We start from the raw sequence: 19,151 nt of genomic DNA, 5'->3' as shown, positions 1-19,151 counted from the left end.
ATGCCTCTTTGTTGCCAAAAATAAACTTGAACGTGATGAAAACCACAATTTCGACTCTTTGGTAAAGGTGCTGTGGCGAACTATACCTATATTTCGTAGTCAGTGCCTCAGGCGAATCGTGAATGGGTGTGTAAATCGATGGTCTTAACTCCGGGCATACAACCTTATGTAGTTTACGCTGCACATAATCGCAAGAACGGGCGTCACACCGATTTAATCACTCGTATTAGTTTTTCCCTGCTGGTAAAGCGCACGCGTTGCCATTTGCCCAGTTGGTTCCCATTCTGGAAGCAATCAGACAAAGCAAATAGCACGTGGCACGTAGTTCTACTATGCACTTTCCAAATATGAAGACATAAATGCGTGGTATGCGCAAAGCATGCCTCGCTTCAATTGAAATCACGTGACAGAAAGTTGGAAAGCGTTATCATTAACGCAATAATGCGGAGCGCATGAGTCTTACCAGTCAACTTCAAAATTAAATTATGGGGTATAGCGTGCCAAAACCACTTTCTGATTATGAGGCACGCCGTAGTGGAGGACTCCGGAAATTTCGACCACCTGGGGATCTTTAACATGCACCTAAATCTAAGTACACGGCTGTTTCCGCATTTCGCCCCCATCGAAATGCGGCCGCCGTGGCCGGGATTCGATCCCGCGACCTCGTGCTCAGCAGCCCAACACCATAGCCACTGAGCAACCACGCGGGTACCAGTCAACTTCAGTGTTACAAATGCGCAGTTATGTCTTCAGTGCATAACTGGACACGAACATCGTCGGACTAGTCGTCGTGCATTAACTGGTGCTTTAGAAAGTCCTTGCCTATGTTTCTCGGAACTAAGGTCGCCGTTAGGGTTTGAAGCACAATATCAATGATGGCACCCCATCCTCGTGATCCGATATGTACACGTCCATGCCACAGGTCTGTGTAACCATACAGGATGTATGCTGGCTACATCAGCCTTACTGCACGCAAGCGTAGGTAGGTAGATGAAAATACTTGCGCTTTCGCAGAATAAAAGAGTAGTTATTTGAATAACATTTGTCTTGAAAATGGTAGATATGCACCGACTGTTACGTTAAGTTTCTGAACACGGGTATAAGGAACGCGTACCAGTGCTTGGGAGAAGAGTATAGTATTGAAGGCATCTTATATAAAAGTAACAGCACATGTTTGATATACTGTTACCGCGTGGCATAGATTGACTTTCTTATAGGGAGCTTTGCGCGAAACACGGGTATGCAGAGTATGCACCACATTGGCCATACCACCAAGCATGATCGAGTGAAGGAAGGAAACGACGAGGTCAACCTGCTAACTTAACGCGGCGGAACTGACGGAACTGCGAGTGTTAGTCTGCCATTCGAACCACGAGCCAGAACAAATGATTCATCCAGAACGATTCTGGCCCTTCTAGCACTGCGATGGCTATACGTTGTGAAAAAAGCTTTAGATGTACTATTAGATCGAATTCACAGAATTGTATTATAATTTTTCGTTGTTGACTTAGAGTTATAAGATTGATAGTATCGTTATTTTTTATTTTCAATTTTTGCCAATATTTAATAAAAAATTGACGACCTAACTCAAAAATTCGAGACAGTCACCAGATTTTAATTTTTTCTTTTAAATGCAACAAACCTCGTCAAATTTGCTGCAGTGGTTTCCGAGAAAAACGAATTCTCCTTTTACATGTATTTAGATAGGAGCACCCGAGCTAAAGCTTCCTCTTAAAGGGACACTAAAGTGAGAAATGATTTCTTCTGCATCAGTAAATTAGAGTTCTACAACACCAAAAACACCACTCTTACAACGATAAGACGTTTGGTAAGCCAGAAAAAGCGCAAGTACGAAATACGGGTGGCGACGCTTACTTAAGTTCCCGCACCTGGGGGCTGTGACGTCATGAATATTGATGGCATCTTCTGGGCCCTACTAATTATATATAGCAGTACAGATTGACTACATTGTGTTCTAAAGGAACCAATGATTAAACATGGCAAGTTTCGGGAACCTTTATTCAGCCAACGCGGCCAAAGTGCGAAAACATACTTTGGAATCCCTGAAGTCACGCTGACGTACCGGCGCTGGGGTTTGAGCGCGAAATTCAAATACTCATACTTGAACCTTCATTTTCTCATCTAATAATCAAACTATTCTTTTGAAATGACTGCCTGCAGGGTTCTCAAACAATGCGTCATTAGTCTAAACTCATTTATTGTTTCGCTTTAGTGCTCCTTTAAACACCTTATGAATTTATTTGCAAGCACATGAATTTTCATTGCTGCGTCTGTTCTTGAGAATGGTATGGAGTCTGGCAAGCCCTCCTCATGTGCAGATCGTGCAGCTGCATCGGTATGTTCATTGCCCATTGTGCCACAGTGGCTTGGAATGCACTGTAATGTGGTATCATGGCCTTGCTCGTCGAGATGGTGAAGCAGCAGTCTGATTTCTAGAACTAGTTGTTCGTGGGGTCCACGGCGTAAGGCGGAAACCAAACAATGTAGAGTAGCCTTGAAGTCACTGAACACGCTCCATTTCTTGGGCTGTTCATGAGGAATTTCGTGAAGTGCACAACGAATAGCAGCGAGTTCCACGGCAGTCGATGTAGTCTGGTGAGGCAGTCAAATCTTTACGGTGGAGTTTTTTTGCAGGAAAGATCACCGATCCTGCAGAGCCATTCACCGTGGTTGTAGTGTCAGTATATAGAAGGTGATGCTCGTTGTATGCCTCGTGCAGCAAGAGCAGTGAAAGCTGCTTGAGTACTGGAGACAAGAGTTGTGCTTTTGCTCGCATTCCTGGTACGATTAGCCAAACTTTTTCTTGAGGCAAGCACCATGGGGGAAACGGAACTCTCGCTGAGCACGACGCCGTTGTGCATATTGACGTTGCTGTTCCCGTTGTCGCTCATCCTGTCTACGCTGCCTTCGGGAGTCCTAACTATGCGTGGTCTTTCCATAGTGCTATCACAAAACAAGTGAAATCATTTGCTACGCGGGTTCTTCTTTTCCATATAAAAGCGTAGTTATGTGACTCTGCACTTCGTATGCTACAGTTGCCGCTTCCCGGCTACTGCAGCTTATGCAACCGTAATCTGTACCGGAAACGCTTGCGGCGAACGCTAGGCGCGAAGGCGAGCTTTCCGGTTATTTCCCCCGCAAGGCTGGCGCCGCCGCTTTCGCGCATGCGCGGAGGCGAGCGCCATCTGGTGGTACTGCAAGGAACCCAGCAGCGCACCCGGAGCGCGCCTCCCGCTGTGATTGGTTGCGTTTTTTCCACAGACACGACGAATGCATTGGGTGGTAGAGGTATACAGCTTCGCCGTGAAACCGATTCCTATGAAGATTCCCGCATTCACAGGCTTTTTTACACACGCCGCTACTCTCCATTCTTCTCCAGTTTCTTCCCTATGGGTATTATCAGGATTGGAGCGGTCGTAGTCGTAGCGAGGACCTTGGGACGACAGGACTAGGCGAGCAGGCTTTAATTGCAGGATTTACATTTAAAACAAGACATACATTGGCCGCCCAGCGCGACTCCCATATGGAGCCCGCAAAACTAACCTACAGCAAACAGATTACGAGCACACAGCTCACTACTACATTTCGAGCATGACAGAGCACTCAGCTCCCGACAATGATCACGACACGAGCACACCCTAGCAGCCGGCAAACGCTGCTTATAAGCTCTCCGCTTGACGTCATAGTTCGACGTCATCGTTCGGTCGTGGACGGAGCACGAATGGTCGGGAAGGTTCGTCCAAGCATTGTAAACTTGCCGCCACCCCGCACTATCGTTTACGCCCACACACACGCAAACACACAGGTGCGAACCCATACACACAAAGGCTCCGGAGTCGACGACCGAGGGCTTCGTAGAACTGTGCTTCGTCTCGGGTGGTGCGGCCAAGTACCAATTTCCTGAGTTGGTCGCGCGCCACGTGGCTGCCGGTCATCCGCAGTTCTCGGTACCGCCCAGCTTTCACTGCCGACGTCAGAGGGCTTCGTAGAACTGCTTTGTCCCGGGTGGCTCGGCCAAGTACCAATTTCCGGAGTTGATCGCGCGCCACGTGGCTGCCTGCCGACCGCAGTACTCGGAAGAGCTCCCTGTCTGGTGGGCTTGGAACATGTGCAGCGGGCTGAAAGCTGGCCCGTACGGCCATTCTTAACAGTATACGGCTTGTGCTTCAGTCCGTTAGCTGCTCTTTCTTCCCTTTCCTCTGAAAGAGCAGCTAACTCATTACACCACGTGCCCTACTCACCACATCTCCTCCTAACGTGATTTTATCTGCCGCAGTCGGCAGTCCCGACCACTTATAGAGATTACGTACTGAGGCGCCAGACATGGCGAATATAGGGACGAGTTATGCGCAGGTGTGGCTGCAACTGGTTGGCTCGGAGGGCTCGTCGCGCACCTTCCTGCTGAAGGACGAGAACGTGAATCCGGGCACGCTGCAGCGCAAGTCCGAGGACTACTTCCTGGCCACCACCGAGCGTGCTCTGGGAGAAATCACCGAGGCGAGTGGGCTTGACCCGGCGCTTGCTTGTGCTGCTGTGCTTGAAATAACGCTCCGGTACTTCTTAATTTGTCTGTTGTCCGAATCAGTTCGGCGCGTCAGAATTGCTGTTACATTGCGCCTGTCGTGTGGTTTAGCTCAGCGGCGTCCGCCCGCGAATTGCACTGCAGGCCGTTAAGTTACGGTTGCATTTGTGGCAGAAACGCGTGCCTGCCGCGCGGATGAGTCAGGGATCTGTTTCTTATTTCTTTTGCAGCAACAGCCGCGATATGAACTGCGAAAAGTGCGATGTTTCGGCACCGTGCCCATTGTTTCGCGCCAAAACGCTAGAGAAAAGTAAGGCACACTATATCGTCGTTTCTCGTGCGGGATGTGAGCGCGTGAGATCGTCGCGCTGTCACCTGACCTCAAAGCCGCTGGTGGACACCCGCCAGTGTAGCCTTCGCAGCATGACGCGCCAACTCGACGCGCTCGTCTTGGCTGGTAGCTTGGCCGTATGCAGGTTCTCCCAGCTAACTGTAGCCAAGCTGTTCAACGAAAAAAAAAAGTTCGAAAACCCTGGTGCAAGATACAGTTATAAGACCTACGAAGTTCGATCGTCAGATCTCTGACGACCAAACACCATAGGTCTTGAAACCGCGCCTTGCACCATGTTCTTTCAGGCTTTTTTTTTTCGCTGTACAGCTTGGGTGAGGTTAGGCTGGGCACCCTGTATAGCTAGTCAACAGCAGTGTGTAGAACAAACCTTTTCGTCCCGTTTTTTTTTTTTCGGTTCAGCGAAAATGGTTCAGTTCGAATTCAACTCTGAAGCGGAAAAAGTAACTGTTAAAACCGGCTCAGTTTTATTTGCATTATCAAAAAAATGATTTCGGGAAAATAGCATAAATTGGTGATCTGCATTGAAAGCTGCACTGAAAGCTGCATGCAAAGATTACGCGTGTTGTTCTTGAGGCCTCACGTAGGGATAGCGGTTACAACAAAATTATGCGGATCAAACACCAGCGCAGGAATCTATGTGAAGCGAAGCTATAGTAAGGGAGAGGGAGAGAAAGAAGAATTTATTGAAACGTAGGAGGTCCTCTTGCCTGCTACTCATCTTTGTAGACAGAATGGATAGATGACAAAAAGAAGGGTATGAAGAATGGCGATGAGGTTAGCCAGGGGTATGCAGCTACAGACATCTCGCGTAATGCCGACAACCCCGTGCCCAGATTTACTTTCTGCTACCATCGTGAAGGGTACACGTGCTGGCGACCGCAGGACGCGCGTAGGAAGTTTGTTGGCCCACCGGGCTCCATTGTTTACAGGTCTCGCTGAATTAGCTGTGGAGTTCTGACATACACATAGCGCTTCGTCATTTCAACGGTCATATAAAGGTCTCCTACCAATGGAAAATAATTTGACGGTCACCGATTTCAAACGCTTACAAGTGCATTATAACATGCCTTTCCCCCGACGCGATACGCCAAAAGCCGCGCTAATGGTGCTACTACTTCTTAAATCAGGGGTAGATGGTGTGCATTTACAAATGAGGTAGCATAGTTGAGCTGAGAGCAGGCAATCCGCGGATTAACAACTCCAGGAAAGGGTGACCAGCCTGAACCAAAAATCATTATTCTTTATTTTCGTTTGACTCCGGCGTGAAAAAAAAGCGAAACATTTCGGTTCAGCTCTGGTTCGATCAAAAATAGTTTTTTTTTTCTCTCTCTGGATTTTCTGCTCAGTTCTGGTTCGATACCCTGGTCTGCAGCGCCCTTAGCAGCCTCACGCTCGTCCGACGCCTCCACGGACCGTGGAGTGGTGCGGCTATTTTGTCCGTCGTTTGAATCACAGGGCCCCTCACCAAACTCCATCAGAGGATAAATCTGTACGCCAGAAGAACACGCCCTCCAATGAACGCTTTCCCGAAACACCTTTCAAAATATTTAGCAGCAGCGGAACCAGAAAGAAAAGGAAATGCTGCGCGGTGATGATGCAAGGATGCGAGCTGCCTTCCTTTCCTGCCTGCTCTTGTATCGGTGTCGTATCAAGTTTTCTTCACGAGCCCTGATACTTTTATTTCCCTCTTTCCCCTCTCTCCCTCTCTATCTCTCTCTCTTTTTCTGACAACGCATATATGTTGGCAGTTTTGTTCATTCTGTGTTTCCCGGAAATAACCTTGTTTTTCACCTTACTGCTGGCAATTTGCGAGCTTTAGGTGGGATTTCAGGATTGGGGGCTCAATCCCATCGCTCGTGATCCGTTGTCAAGATTGGAGTCCGGCATGAATTCGAAGGTAGCTGGCCCATGCCGTCGTTCAACTTATCCCCGCTGAGGACGTTGATGAAGAGAAGGACTGCTTCTCATCGAGAACGAGGAATATGGGTTTATTTACAGTATTCACATGCAGTTCATCAGTATAGCATGGCTGCGAGAGAAAGTACGTCAGTCTAACACGACTGCTTGAGAGAGTGTCTCAGTCTAACATGACTGCTTAAGAAAGTGTGTCGAGCATCCGCACAACAGCAGTTTTTAAACACTCGGCCCTCCCGCGATACAAGATGACGCGAACGTTCGTTTAGTCCTCGTCAACTAGCCGCCTCTCCGCGGTACGGTTTACACACACACATGCACACACACACGTGTTAACGGTCAAACCGACACCACACGAATTTCGTAGAACTCGGAGTCGGCCCGGGTAGTGCGCCCGGGTAGCACATTGTCTTGCGCCTTGGTCGGCGCGTGGGAAGGAGCCCACCACGACATTCCCGCGGCAACTCCCCCACCCGTAGCACATCAGATCCGCGTTGTTGTGTTGCGCACAAAGCCTGCTTCATCGAACTCCTTCAGTCACAACGGCGACGAGGCTAGTGCGTAACGGTTGTGGTTTCAGCACAAAGCCTGCTTCGTCAAACGCATCCTAGCTGAAGTGACGGAGAGTGGAGGACGTGCGTATTGTTTCCGACCCAAAGTCGACTTAGTCACGCCGTGGCTAGAGGTTGGCAGCGGCATTCCAAGATGAGGTTGCTACCGCTGGCGTAAATGGCTGGCAAACTTGCACTGCAGCTGGCCGTTCTTAACAGGGACGGGTAATGTGGTAGGCGAGACTGGTGACAGCCTTCTTAGAGTGGAGAATGGCTGCTGTGAGAACAAGGGCGCGCGAGATTTCTATTGAACTTTCTGTTTTTGCAGCTTGCGCAGCAATAATAATTTCAGGGCATGATCATCACCGCACGGTTTACGTATACCAGACTTCTTTATTTGCAGCGGGTGTAACGTAAATCGGGATCTTCTGTTGGCCAAAACGGAATTGATGTTTTGTGCTGACTCGGGAGGCCTCAAGTACGAAGGGCATTTACGTCAAACTGCGTCGTTCAAAGCATATTTCAAACGTATGTCCATATGGCCTGTCTTTGCTTCTATCCTTCTCACTCTCAGGAACATACGCATCCATGCACGACGACGCACAAGACACACAGATACACAGAAAACGTAACTATCACGAACGACACGTCCAAGAAGCAGGTTTTGGCTCAACTTGGACATAATTGCGTACTGCGATCATCTCTCTTGGGCAGGCCGATAGTTATCGCGTTGAGTGCGAGCAGGCCGTCCTTGTGCACAGGTGGTGTTCACCCTGGAGGCCCGCGGTACTCGCGCTCCGTGGTTTCTGCACACTGTGGTGGTGCAGGACATGCTCGAAGACCTGGTCTGGGTGTTCTTCGTCGAGCAGTGGCTGCAGCCCGAAGAGGGAGATCAGGATTCCCCCAAGAGTTTCCGTTTCCGGCCAGCCGACGGACAGCAGCAGGCAGACTTCTGGACGCTCTTTCGGTGACCGTCGTCACATTAATTGCCTTGTGATTGATGTGGCTGAAATCACACAATCGTTTCGTGCAGATAACGCAACAGTCTTGAGAGCATTAGCAACGTCACGCTGCACAGTGCCTAGGTGAAATAAAGCGGTGGATATAAGGAGGGCCAGGTGGGCTAACGGTTAGCACAAATTTACGCGAAAGTTTTCTTGCTTTAAGGGTCCTATGTGCGGGCGTGGTACAGAGGGCGGAATGTTTTGGTGTCTGTCTACTGAAATTTTAGTTCTTGTGAAAAGTCTGCGGTGTCAGCATGTTTTTTCGCTGTCATTCAATTTACTGCATGTCTATGTTGTTCAAAGACATGAAATGGCATAACCTTTGATCTTATTAAGATAGTTTTCTTTTGTACGTCAGAAAAAAAATGCATATTTTGTCAAGTTGTAGAGACCGAAAAAATATGCGAAATTGTACCTATTACACTCCTGCTAGCTCCTGTTAAAGCCACCATTGTAACTGTATTCGGCGAAGAAATCTGAGGAAACAAATATCAGGTGCGGCACCGTGCACTTAATCTGTTGTTGGACTGAGCGGACAAACACAACAACTAGTGTAATCATGGTGGTTCGCAAGCATCACATACTGAGTGTGCAGAATGCAAACACTTCTGTTAACTATGCGTAGTGTGGTTTTACCTGCCGCAGATATCGGCATTCCTTATTAGCAAATGAAACAGTTTTATCGATCAGTGACTCAAGGGAAATCGCAGAGGGTCCACTAAAGCATTTGTGTCGTGGTTCTCATCGGTAAGTTAACGCGGAAAATGTTCTTTGGACACTTGCGGTAGGCTGCAGTATCGCCTGTCAATGACAGGTGCTGCACCACACATATGTGTTAATAGACGGGGTCTTTCATCTGGTCTAACGCTGCTTTTCGTCGCTGACGGCGTCCTGTAAAATCCGCAGGCGCCGTCTGCAGCGCCATTTCTTCACGGGCCACACGTGGTTCAACGTGATCGCGCGCTACCGCAGCTCCAAGTTCACGCGCGCCCAGCGCGTCACCTGCGCGCTATTCGTCATCTTGTCGGCCATGATGTTCAACGTCATGTACCACGACGTGGACACGAGTTCGGACGGCGAGCACCTCAGCTTCTTCGAGGTGCCCGTGCATCTCAACGACTTCCTGCTTGGGCTCCAGGTGAGCCGGCCCGAGACCATCTTGCACGCAGCGCATTTTTCGATTGCCGGTGTTCGCGCAAACTTTTGAGGCGAGGGTAGCTGATGGTGAACGAACACTCGCCTATAATGAAAAGATTTGGAAAGAATGGTGGCAGCACATCAGACTTTTATGGGTTTGTTAGGTGTCCCATGTTCACGGCAACGGAAGCTCGTCAGGATTAGAAAACACGTACGTTCGACTGTTGACAGTTTGTTGTTGTTGTTGTTGTTTTCACTGTTTAGGTAAACCTTGTTTCATTCTTCTACAGCGCGACAGGGCATAAGCGAAGGTGCTGGCAGCCATAAAGCTCCAATAGGTTGTGCAGCGGCACAAGTAGTTGTTTTTTTGGGGTGGAAATCACTGCCAGTCAGAATTTTTTTAATTGCGGAGCTTTTTCTGCTGACAATATTGCGATGACCAGCAAGAAAAGTGGGAGTAGTGTAGTGAATTACAGGATTAGAGTATAACGGAGACGAGGAGGCATGCAAGGAGGAGACTTCCGCACTCACTGGCGTACGTTATACAAGTGGGTGGTGACTATGTGAACGTAAACCATAGTAACGCTAGCAGTGTTGCTTAGCGGATGTTCCTTTTTACGGCCTCGCACACCGTCAATGCTCACAATACACCTGCAGCTGCCGTGTGGCGAGGCCGAACTAAATGCAGATTTGGTCGGTAGTGTGTACGCCACTTGGCGTTGCTGCGTTGGCCAGTGGTAACGCCACGTATTACCGAGGACACTCTGTGGTAGCACACATAACACACAAAGGGATTCGACTGAAATAAATGGCCAGTTCGACCCCTTTCGCGGAATAATCACAGGCAGTATATACATGTCGTTGACATTAGACTCTTGCCGCGGGTCCGCGACGTTTCTCGTTTCGAACGGCACTCGCTCGCAGGTGAGCCTGGTGACGGTGCCGCTGGGCGTGTTCGTCATCTTCGTGTTCAGCAACTGCCGCCCGCGGCCCCTGAGCGCCGCGCCCGAGCGCCGCCGGCCGCGCATCTCGCTGTTCAGCTACCTGGACAACCTGTCGCACAACTACTCCGAGTCGCGCAGCGAGCACCGCACTCAGATGCTGCAGGTGTGCACGCGCGTGTTCGTGTAAAGCTGCGCGGAACATTGCCTCGGCTGCGCTAGCTTGCCACAGCCACAGCATCCCTGAAAGATACACTGTAAAAAATGCTCACACCCTTAAGCATATTTTCTTGTCGCACTGGTAACACCATTACCGGTAGGGCCTTACATAAAATTATAGAGGACGACAACGGAGTTCTAACTAGACGTGCGATGACAAGAGATGTAGTTGAAAACTATGTAATCATTCTGACAGCCTTGGGCGCACAGAAACATTCGTCAGGAGGGTTTGACATGTCTCCCTGTGAAATTCTCTTGTCGGATATTTCTGCGGGCTGTTGCAACTTTGACGTGGTCCCGTAGCGCTCGTCACCCGTTTCGTGACAGAGCATTGGTAGCGAAGACTCCGAGTCAGGCGTCGGTGAGAATATCAAAACGGACTTTATACACTATATACAGGTCATTATACAGGTCAAGATCGGATCGGCACGGGGCCTAGAGCTAACAGCAAACGCGACTGTTCCCGCACGGCAACGTCCGGAGAGACTCCAACGCGTAACACATCTCACTCCACTCGAGAGCGGCACTCTGCTCACTGTGGTTCGGTGGATCCGGTTCTCCAGGCGGCGGCGTTGGAGCTTTTAAACCCCCGAGAAACGATTGTCACTCAAACGGCCCAATAGAAAGCCAGCACTCGACGGTCGTCCAAGAGGTCCAACCAGCGACCGCGCTGGCCACCCGCTTCAAATTTGCCGCGAGCGGTGACCTCCAGGATAAAGGAAATACGGTGCCGGGCTGTCTAGCACTTTGTTGCACGTTTGGACATGCCGCTCGCCGACGCTCCTCCACAGGACGACGTTGAATGGCGGCGCAGCATCTTGACTTGTCAAGAGAGCGTTAGTGCGCTGTGCCTTTCGGCGCAGCCCAGGGTTCGTCCAAAGGGCGTTCGCAGGATAAATTCTGCATCTGGTAGTTTCGGAATCCAGGCTGGTTGTACGGGCACAACAGGGTCCAAGGCTGTCAGAATGATTACATAGTTTTCAACTACGTCTTTTGTCAACGCACGTCTAGTTAGAACTCAGTTGTCGTCCTCTATAAATTTTTGTAAGGCCCTACCTGTAAGGGTAGAGTATATGAAAACACATTTAAGAGTTTAGGCATTTTTACAGTGTACAGCCCACATTCGTTCTTTCTTAAAAAGGTCACAATTTTACCACTCATTTTGCCATAAAACACAGAAAAGCATTTAAAGAGGAAAGAACTACAGGAATACGAATACCGCGCATAACGCGTTTCGTATAATCCTACCTGGAGGTTATTGGGGCTGCGTAAAATCTGTTTTCGGGGAGAGAGAGAGAGAGACAGAAGAAATGCAGGGAGGCTCACTATAAGGCAAGTCTCCGGTTTGCTACCCTTCCCGTTGGTTGGGAAAAAGTGGAGCTAGAAAGAATGGAGCCCATAACATGCTAAAATGTCTATGACGATCTTGGCAGTTTTCTTTCGCGGTGTCTGGCTTTCGTGGCGCGCAAGCATCACACGAACCTCTAGACTGCCGAATCCTGAAATCCGTATGTCTGACAATAAAATAAGCATTATCTTATGAAATGTGGAATAGGAGATGTGGAAGTAACAAAAAGTATCTAGGCTAAAGCCAGCACTAATTCACACACCTGTTGGGTAACTAGTTAAGCGGGAACAAGCGAGTGGCTTAGGGGGTGAAAGTGTCGGGTGCACGAAGGGGTGTCGCCGCTGTTCTCCGCAGCCGCCACTGAGCTGCTGTGCGCGAGGCGATACCACAACAATGACATCGTGGGAATGTCCACACTATGCAGTGTAGCATGGTAGGCCCCTTGGCCCCGACGAAAAAGAAACCCGGCTAAACGGAAAGTCGAATACTTTGACAAGTGGCCCAAGCATTTGTGAACCTGCGGATGCCTTAAAATAGCCTACAGTCGTAAATTGAGTGGCTTCTTTCACTAAGATTCTCTTGAATTCAAGTTAAATAAAAGTTTTGTTTTGTTAAACGCGCTTAGCCTTTATTGTTGCGAGTCCTGTCATGCACAACATATGTACATTGAAGTCGTCTGCATAACGAAGGATTCGGGAAGTCATATCATTTCCAAGATTCATTGACATTTGTTCGCTATTGTACAGGGCTCCGGCGTGGCACAGAAATGGCCTGCGTATTTTTGTATATACGAACGCGTCATCCCACGTTATGCCTCAAACCAATATCGCCCGCGCAGGAGTATGCACGGCTTGTGCGCGAAGGCCGACGGGGCCTGCTGCCCTGGTGGTTCCAGCTGGTCGGCTGGGTGGTGGCGCTCGCCGGCTCCCTCGTGTGCTCGGCGGTGATCTGCCTGTACGGCTTCTCGTACGGCGACAAGCGCTCCAAGGAGTGGCTCTTCCGATCGCTCACGGGCCTGCTCCACAACGAGATCATCCTGGAGCCGCTCAAGGTGATCCTCATCTCGGCCTGCCTCGCCCGGCTCATCCCGAGGCCGCCGGAAGTGGACGACTACAGCCTCCGCAACACGCTCACCGAGCTGCCGGAAGACCTGAGGCCGTGACGCGTCGCGTCGCGGTCGAGGAAGCGCGGACTGCTCGAAGAACTGTGGCGCAGTTTTCTGTGCGCGTTTCCTAGAATGAAATAGACATTTCGGTTCATATTCAAATTTAGAATAAGCAATAAATGATTAACGTACCCGCCGCTGTTGTAGAGATGGCTTGACCCCCTGGACGGTTTTCTGGCGCGTTGGGCCACACATTTCTGTGTTGAGCGCTCAAGACACTTAATCTCACGCTTGCTGAAGAAAGAAAGAAAGAAAGAAAGAAGGCAAGAAAGAAAGGAAAAGGAAGAAGGAAAGAAAGAAAGAGAAAGAAAGAAAGAAAGGAAGAAAAGAAAGAAAGAAAGAAAGAAAGAAAGAAAGAAAGAAAACAAACATATAGGGACTGTTCGAAGGAGTACATCAGAACGGGTGCCAAAACTTGTTATGCGTCTTTTTCGGTTGGTGTCTTATACCCCTGACACACGGGCAAAACTAAAGTCCTTTCCAGTAAACCCCTTTTGCTACTCTGAAGGACCCTTTGCAGAAAGGAGTTGCGCCGATGACACACGGCACCGCACTGAACTTCTTTAGGTAGTTCCTCAGATGAACGCCGCAAGAAGAATAGCGCTGGCTGTTAAAGCCACAAGAAAGAAAACATTTTTAAAAAGCTGCGTATTTAATTACACTTAGCTACTGTAGAACCTAAAAATATATTTTTTTTTCATTGTTGATGGCTAATAATGCTTACTGTCGTTTATATTATTCGCGTTTTTGCGTTGTTAGCAGCCATTTAACTTGGTCCAGCAACTATGTGCAGCCGGTGTTTTGCTGTCATCATCATCATCATCATCATCATCATCAGCCTAGTTACGCCCACTGCAGGGCAAAGGCCTCTCCCATACTTCTCCAACTACCCCGGTCATGTACTAATTGTGGCCATGTTGTCCCTGCAAACGTCTTAATGTCATCCGCCCACCTAACTTTCTGCCGCCCCCTACTACGCTTTCCTTCCCTTGGAATCCGGTCCGTAACCCTTAATGACCATCGGTTATCTTCCCTCCTCATTACATGTCCGGCCCATGCCCATTTCTTTTTCTTGATTTCAACTAAGATGTCATTTACCCGCGTTTGTTCCCTCACCCAATCTGCTCTTTTCTTATCCCTTAACGTTACACCTATCATTCTTCTTTCCATGGCTCGTTGCGTCGTCCTCAATTTCAGCAGAACCCTTTTCGTAAGCCTCCAGGTTTCTGCCCCGTAGGTGAGTACTGGTAAGACACAGCTGTTATACACTTTCCTCTTGAGGGATAGTGGCAACCTGCTGTTCATGACTTGAGAATGCCTGCCAAACGCCCCCCAGCCCATTATTATTCTTCTGGTTATTTCAGTCTCATGATCCGGATCCGTGGTCACTACCTGCCCTAAGTAGATGTATTCCCTTACCACTTCCAGTGCCTCGCTACCTATCGTAAACTGCTGTTCTCTTCCGAGACTGTTAAACATTACTTTAGTTTTCTGTAGATTAATTTTCAGACCCACCCTTCTGCTTTGCCTCTCCAGGTCAGTGAGCATGCATTGCAATTGGTCTCCTGAGTTACTAAGCAAGGCAATATCATCAGCGAATCGCAAGTTGCTAAGGTATTCTCCATCAACTTTTATCCCCAATTCTTCCCACTCCAGGTCTCTGAATACCTCCTGTAAACACGCTGTGAATAGCATTGGAGATATCGTATCTCCCTGTCTGACGCCTTTCTTTATTGGGATTTTGTTGCTTTCTTTGTGGAGGATTACGGTGACTGTGGAACCGCTATAGATAGCTTCCAGTATCTTTACATATGGTTCATCTACACCCTGATTCCGGAGTGCCTCCATGACTGCTGAGGTTTCGACTGAATCAACTGCTTTTTCGTAATCAATGAAGGCTATATATAAGGGTTGGTTATATTCCGCACATTTCTCTATCACCTGATTGATAGTGTGAATATGGTCTATTGTTGAGTATCCTTTACGGAATCCTGCCTGGTCCTTTGGTTGACAGAAGTCTAAGGTATTCCTGATTCTATTTGCGATTACCTTAGTAAATACTTTGTAGGCAACGGACAGTAAGCTGATCGGTCTATAATTTTTCCAGTCTTTGGCGTCCCCTTTCTTATGGATTAGGATTATGTTAGCGTTCTTCCAAGATTCCGGTACGTTCGAGGTCATGAGGCATTGTGTATATAGGGCGGCCAACCTTTCTAGGACAGTGTTCCCACCATCCTTCAACAAATCTCCTGTTACCTGATCCTCCCCAGCTGCCTTCCCCCTTTGCATAGCTCCCAAGGCGTTCTTTACCTCTTCCGGTGTTACTTGTGGGATTTCAAGTTCCTCTAGACTATTCTCTCTCACCTTATCGTCGTGGGTGTTACTGGTACTGCATAAATCTCTATAAAACTCTTCAGCCACTTGAACTATCTCATCCATATTAGTAACGATATTGCCGGCTTTGTCTCTTAACGCACACATCTGATTCTTGCCTATTCCTAGTTTCTTCTGTACTGCTTTTAGGCTTCCTCCGTTCCTGAGAGCCTGTTCAATTCTATCCATATTATAGTTCCTTATGTCCGCTGTCTTACGCTTGTTGATTAACTTAGAAAGTTCTGCCAGTTCTATTCTAGCTGTAGGGTTAGAGGCTTTCATACATTGGCGTTTCTTGATCAGATCTTTCGTCTCCTGCGATAGCTTACTGGTTTCCTGTTTAACGGCGTTACCACCGACTTCTATTGCGCACTCCTTAATGATGCCCATAAGATTGTCGTTCATTGCTTCAACACTATGGTCCTCTTCCTGGGTTAAAGCCGAATACCTGTTCTGTAGCTTGATCCGGAATTCCTCTAGTTTCCCTCTTACCGCTAACTCATTGATTGGTTTCTTATGTACCAGTTTCTTCCGTTTCCTCCTCAAGTCAAGGCTAATTCGAGTACTTACCATCCTATGGTCACTGCAGCGCACCTTGCCGAGCACGTCTACATCTTGTATGATGCCAGGGTTCGCGCAGAGTATAAAGTCGATTTCATTTCTAGTCTCACCATTCGGGCTCCTCCATGTCCACTTTCGGCTAACCCGCTTGCGGAAAAAGATATTCATTATCCGCATATTATTCTGTTCTGCAAACTCTACTAAGAACTCTCCTCTGCTATTCCTAGAGCCTATGCCATATTCCCCCACTGACTTGTCTCCGGCCTGCTTCTTGCCTACCCTGGCATTGAAATCGCCCATTAGTATACTGTATTTTGTTTTGACTTTACCCATCGCCGATTCCACGTCTTCATAGAAGCTTTCGACTTCCTGGTCATCATGACTAGATGTAGGGGCGTAGACCTGTATAACCTTCATTTTGTACCTCTTATTAAGTTTCACAACGAGACATGCCACCTTCTCGTTAATGCTATAGAATTCCGAGAGGGTGGCATGTCTTGTTGTGAAACTTAATAAGAGGTACAAAATGAAGGTTATACAGGTCTACGCCCCTACATCTAGTCATGATGACCAGGAAGTCGAAAGCTTCTATGAAGACGTGGAATCGGCGATGGGTAAAGTCAAAACAAAATACAGTATACTAATGGGCGATTTCAATGCCAGGGTAGGCAAGAAGTAGGCCGGAGGCGTTGTTAGCATCCATTTAACTTGGTCCAGCAACTATGTGCAGCCGGTGTTTTGCTGTGCGTGATGTTTATTCTGGTGATGTCCACGCATGCCCACGTTTCTGTCGTCCTTTTTCACGTCTTTGTCGTCCCTTCCTTTGTGCGCGCAGGCGTAACGCGTGTTATTCAATGTGTTATTCCAACAACTGTGGTTTCTTCTGGGTATTTCCTGCGGGCGCTGATTGTGCAGTCTCCATCTCGCAACGTGAACACACCACATGCGCGCAGCAAACGACGACGACACTGCCGGAATTCAACATGGCGGCACTAGCGACGTTATGCGAGCGTTTGAGAGTATAGGTAGAGGAAATCTTCACTATTCGACAAATTGTATCACCGCTAACAATTAAAACATTTTCGCAATGTAAAAAAAATGCCTATGTGCACCGTAGTTGTGTGGCAGGTTTCCTTCTATTGACGAGTTGTGCACGCTGTTTGCGAGAGTAACTCCTTTTCCGCTCGAAAAGTAGTTGCGCGATTTCCTTTGCCGTAAAGGAGATACTCCTTTGTCGTGTGTCACTGCACTTGAACGCCTTTCCGGTAGATGTCCCCTTACCTAAAGGACTTTAGAGTGCCCGTGTGTCTGGGGTATTACACGTTTATTTCGCCTTCAGGGCGTATCAATAATTCTGCGAAGTTCAATCAATAGTTGCAGATGGGGCAAAGCGAAGGTAATTCGAGCCCCACAAAGGGTTAGTAGGACGCACAGGTTGTATGCAACGTTCAAGTTTGTCTACAGTTGTCATGGGTAGTTGCGATGCTGATGTAGAGAGACAAGTAGGTTATCGCCGCTTCAATATTTCATTGCCACTTTCCTAATGTCCTTTCTGTTTTGGCCACCAGTTTGTCGGCCTATATCCAAGTGAGGTGTGATTTTGTGTTGTTATAATCGAGCATGAGCATCTGGGAGAAGGTACCAGCCGTTTTCTGCAGCTCGGCTTACGCGACTTGTATGACCAGACTCCATTTCTTTCTAATGACGCGCCTTGACTCTAACGAGAATCTCGTTTCTAAAGAATAATGCCCTCTTAGGAGTGGTTATAGCTCTAATTTTGATCCTCAGTGAAATCAACCCACTGTCAACGAATAGGCCGCCTGGATTTCGATAAAGGGCGGGCGCTATAGCCAAAACAAGTATGACGGTTTCCCCTTGGACAGGTCGAAGATGCACGCGGAATCAAGTCCCTGTGCCACTCCGAAAGGTTTTAGGCCTTAGGGCACCTTGTATAACTCTGTTTAGAGACGACGGAAACAAACAGGAATGAAGGCAAAATTCGGCTCTGCGTCCTATGTTGAGCATAAGGAGATGTGAAGTAAAGAACAAAAAGAAAAAAAAGAAAGAAAAGAAAATTACGACACAAGCTTTACTCTCAAACAGAAACTTAACACCCCGTAACAAGAAGCCAACACTAAACGGGGGTGATCCGTTTTTGATTTTCGGGAATTTGTTAAAAAATCGCCTGTTGTCCATAATTGCACTACTTGAAATATATACACTTAGCATAGACACAAAGAGTTGCGCTAAGTTGTGCATAGGTCCGCCATTATCTCCCAGCTACTCAGCGAAGCCATTCCTCGCGCACGCAGGCGGCAAATGCCGCGCGGTGTTCCATTTGCTGTTTTCTTTGCTGGTGGCAAGCTACATGCGGCAATTGTTCGGAAGCGCTTAACATTATTGCACTTTTTAATGCAGGCAACACTCGAGCCATCGGCCTAGCCGGAGGGCGGCAGGGTTCCAAACCCCCGAGGTGTTTAGTTTGTATGTGCGTATATACACGCACGTATACTAACACACGCACGAACGCACATATAGGGGGTACGACCTCGCTCCCGGAAATAAAATCCTGACTGACAGCCGAAAGGTTCGCGTGCAAACGCGCTGTAGCTAGCAACAAAAAGCGGTGCAATGTTTTTCATCATGCATATGAAGTTAACTCTGTCGCCGAGGCCAGAAGGCAAGGAATATTTTAAAGAGTGCTTGATGAAAATTTTACACACGTAAAGTGGACGACTATGTCAACGCATTTTGGCTGCCGAAGCCCGCCGATTAATGATCGTCGCCAAGGGAACGATCGTGTCTTCAGTTATGTCAGTCATCATCATCATCATCATCATCATCATCATCATCATCATCATCATCATCATCATCTTTTATGTGCCCTGCAGGACGAATGCCTCTCCCTGCGATCTCCAATTACCCCCTCCCAATTACTCCCTACGCCAACCAATACCAACTAGCGCCCGCCAATTTCCTCATTTCATCGCCCCACCTAGTCTTCTTCCGTCCTCGACTGCACTTCCATTCTCTTGGTACCCAT

The 19,151-nt window shown here is 48.2% G+C and overlaps 1 protein-coding gene across 1 annotated transcript in view; it reads left to right on the top strand.

The window, feature by feature from the left end:
- The window catches only part of LOC126525169 (polycystin-1-like protein 2), a 31,117-nt gene extending 17,284 nt beyond the window's left edge, over positions 1-13,833 (top strand). The window contains exons 6-10 of the mRNA XM_050173222.3: positions 4,375-4,518; positions 8,122-8,327; positions 9,271-9,502; positions 10,426-10,608; positions 12,848-13,833. Coding sequence (XP_050029179.3) covers positions 4,375-4,518; positions 8,122-8,327; positions 9,271-9,502; positions 10,426-10,608; positions 12,848-13,171 — 1,089 coding nt within the window. The 3' untranslated portion in view covers positions 13,172-13,833. The remainder of the gene's footprint in view (positions 1-4,374; positions 4,519-8,121; positions 8,328-9,270; positions 9,503-10,425; positions 10,609-12,847) is intronic.
- The last annotated feature ends 5,318 nt before the right edge of the window (positions 13,834-19,151 follow it).

Source organism: Dermacentor andersoni, chromosome 3, assembly GCF_023375885.2.
Source record: "Dermacentor andersoni chromosome 3, qqDerAnde1_hic_scaffold, whole genome shotgun sequence".
Classification (NCBI taxonomy): domain Eukaryota; kingdom Metazoa; phylum Arthropoda; class Arachnida; order Ixodida; family Ixodidae; genus Dermacentor; species Dermacentor andersoni.
This window is presented reverse-complemented; position numbering and strand designations above follow the sequence as displayed.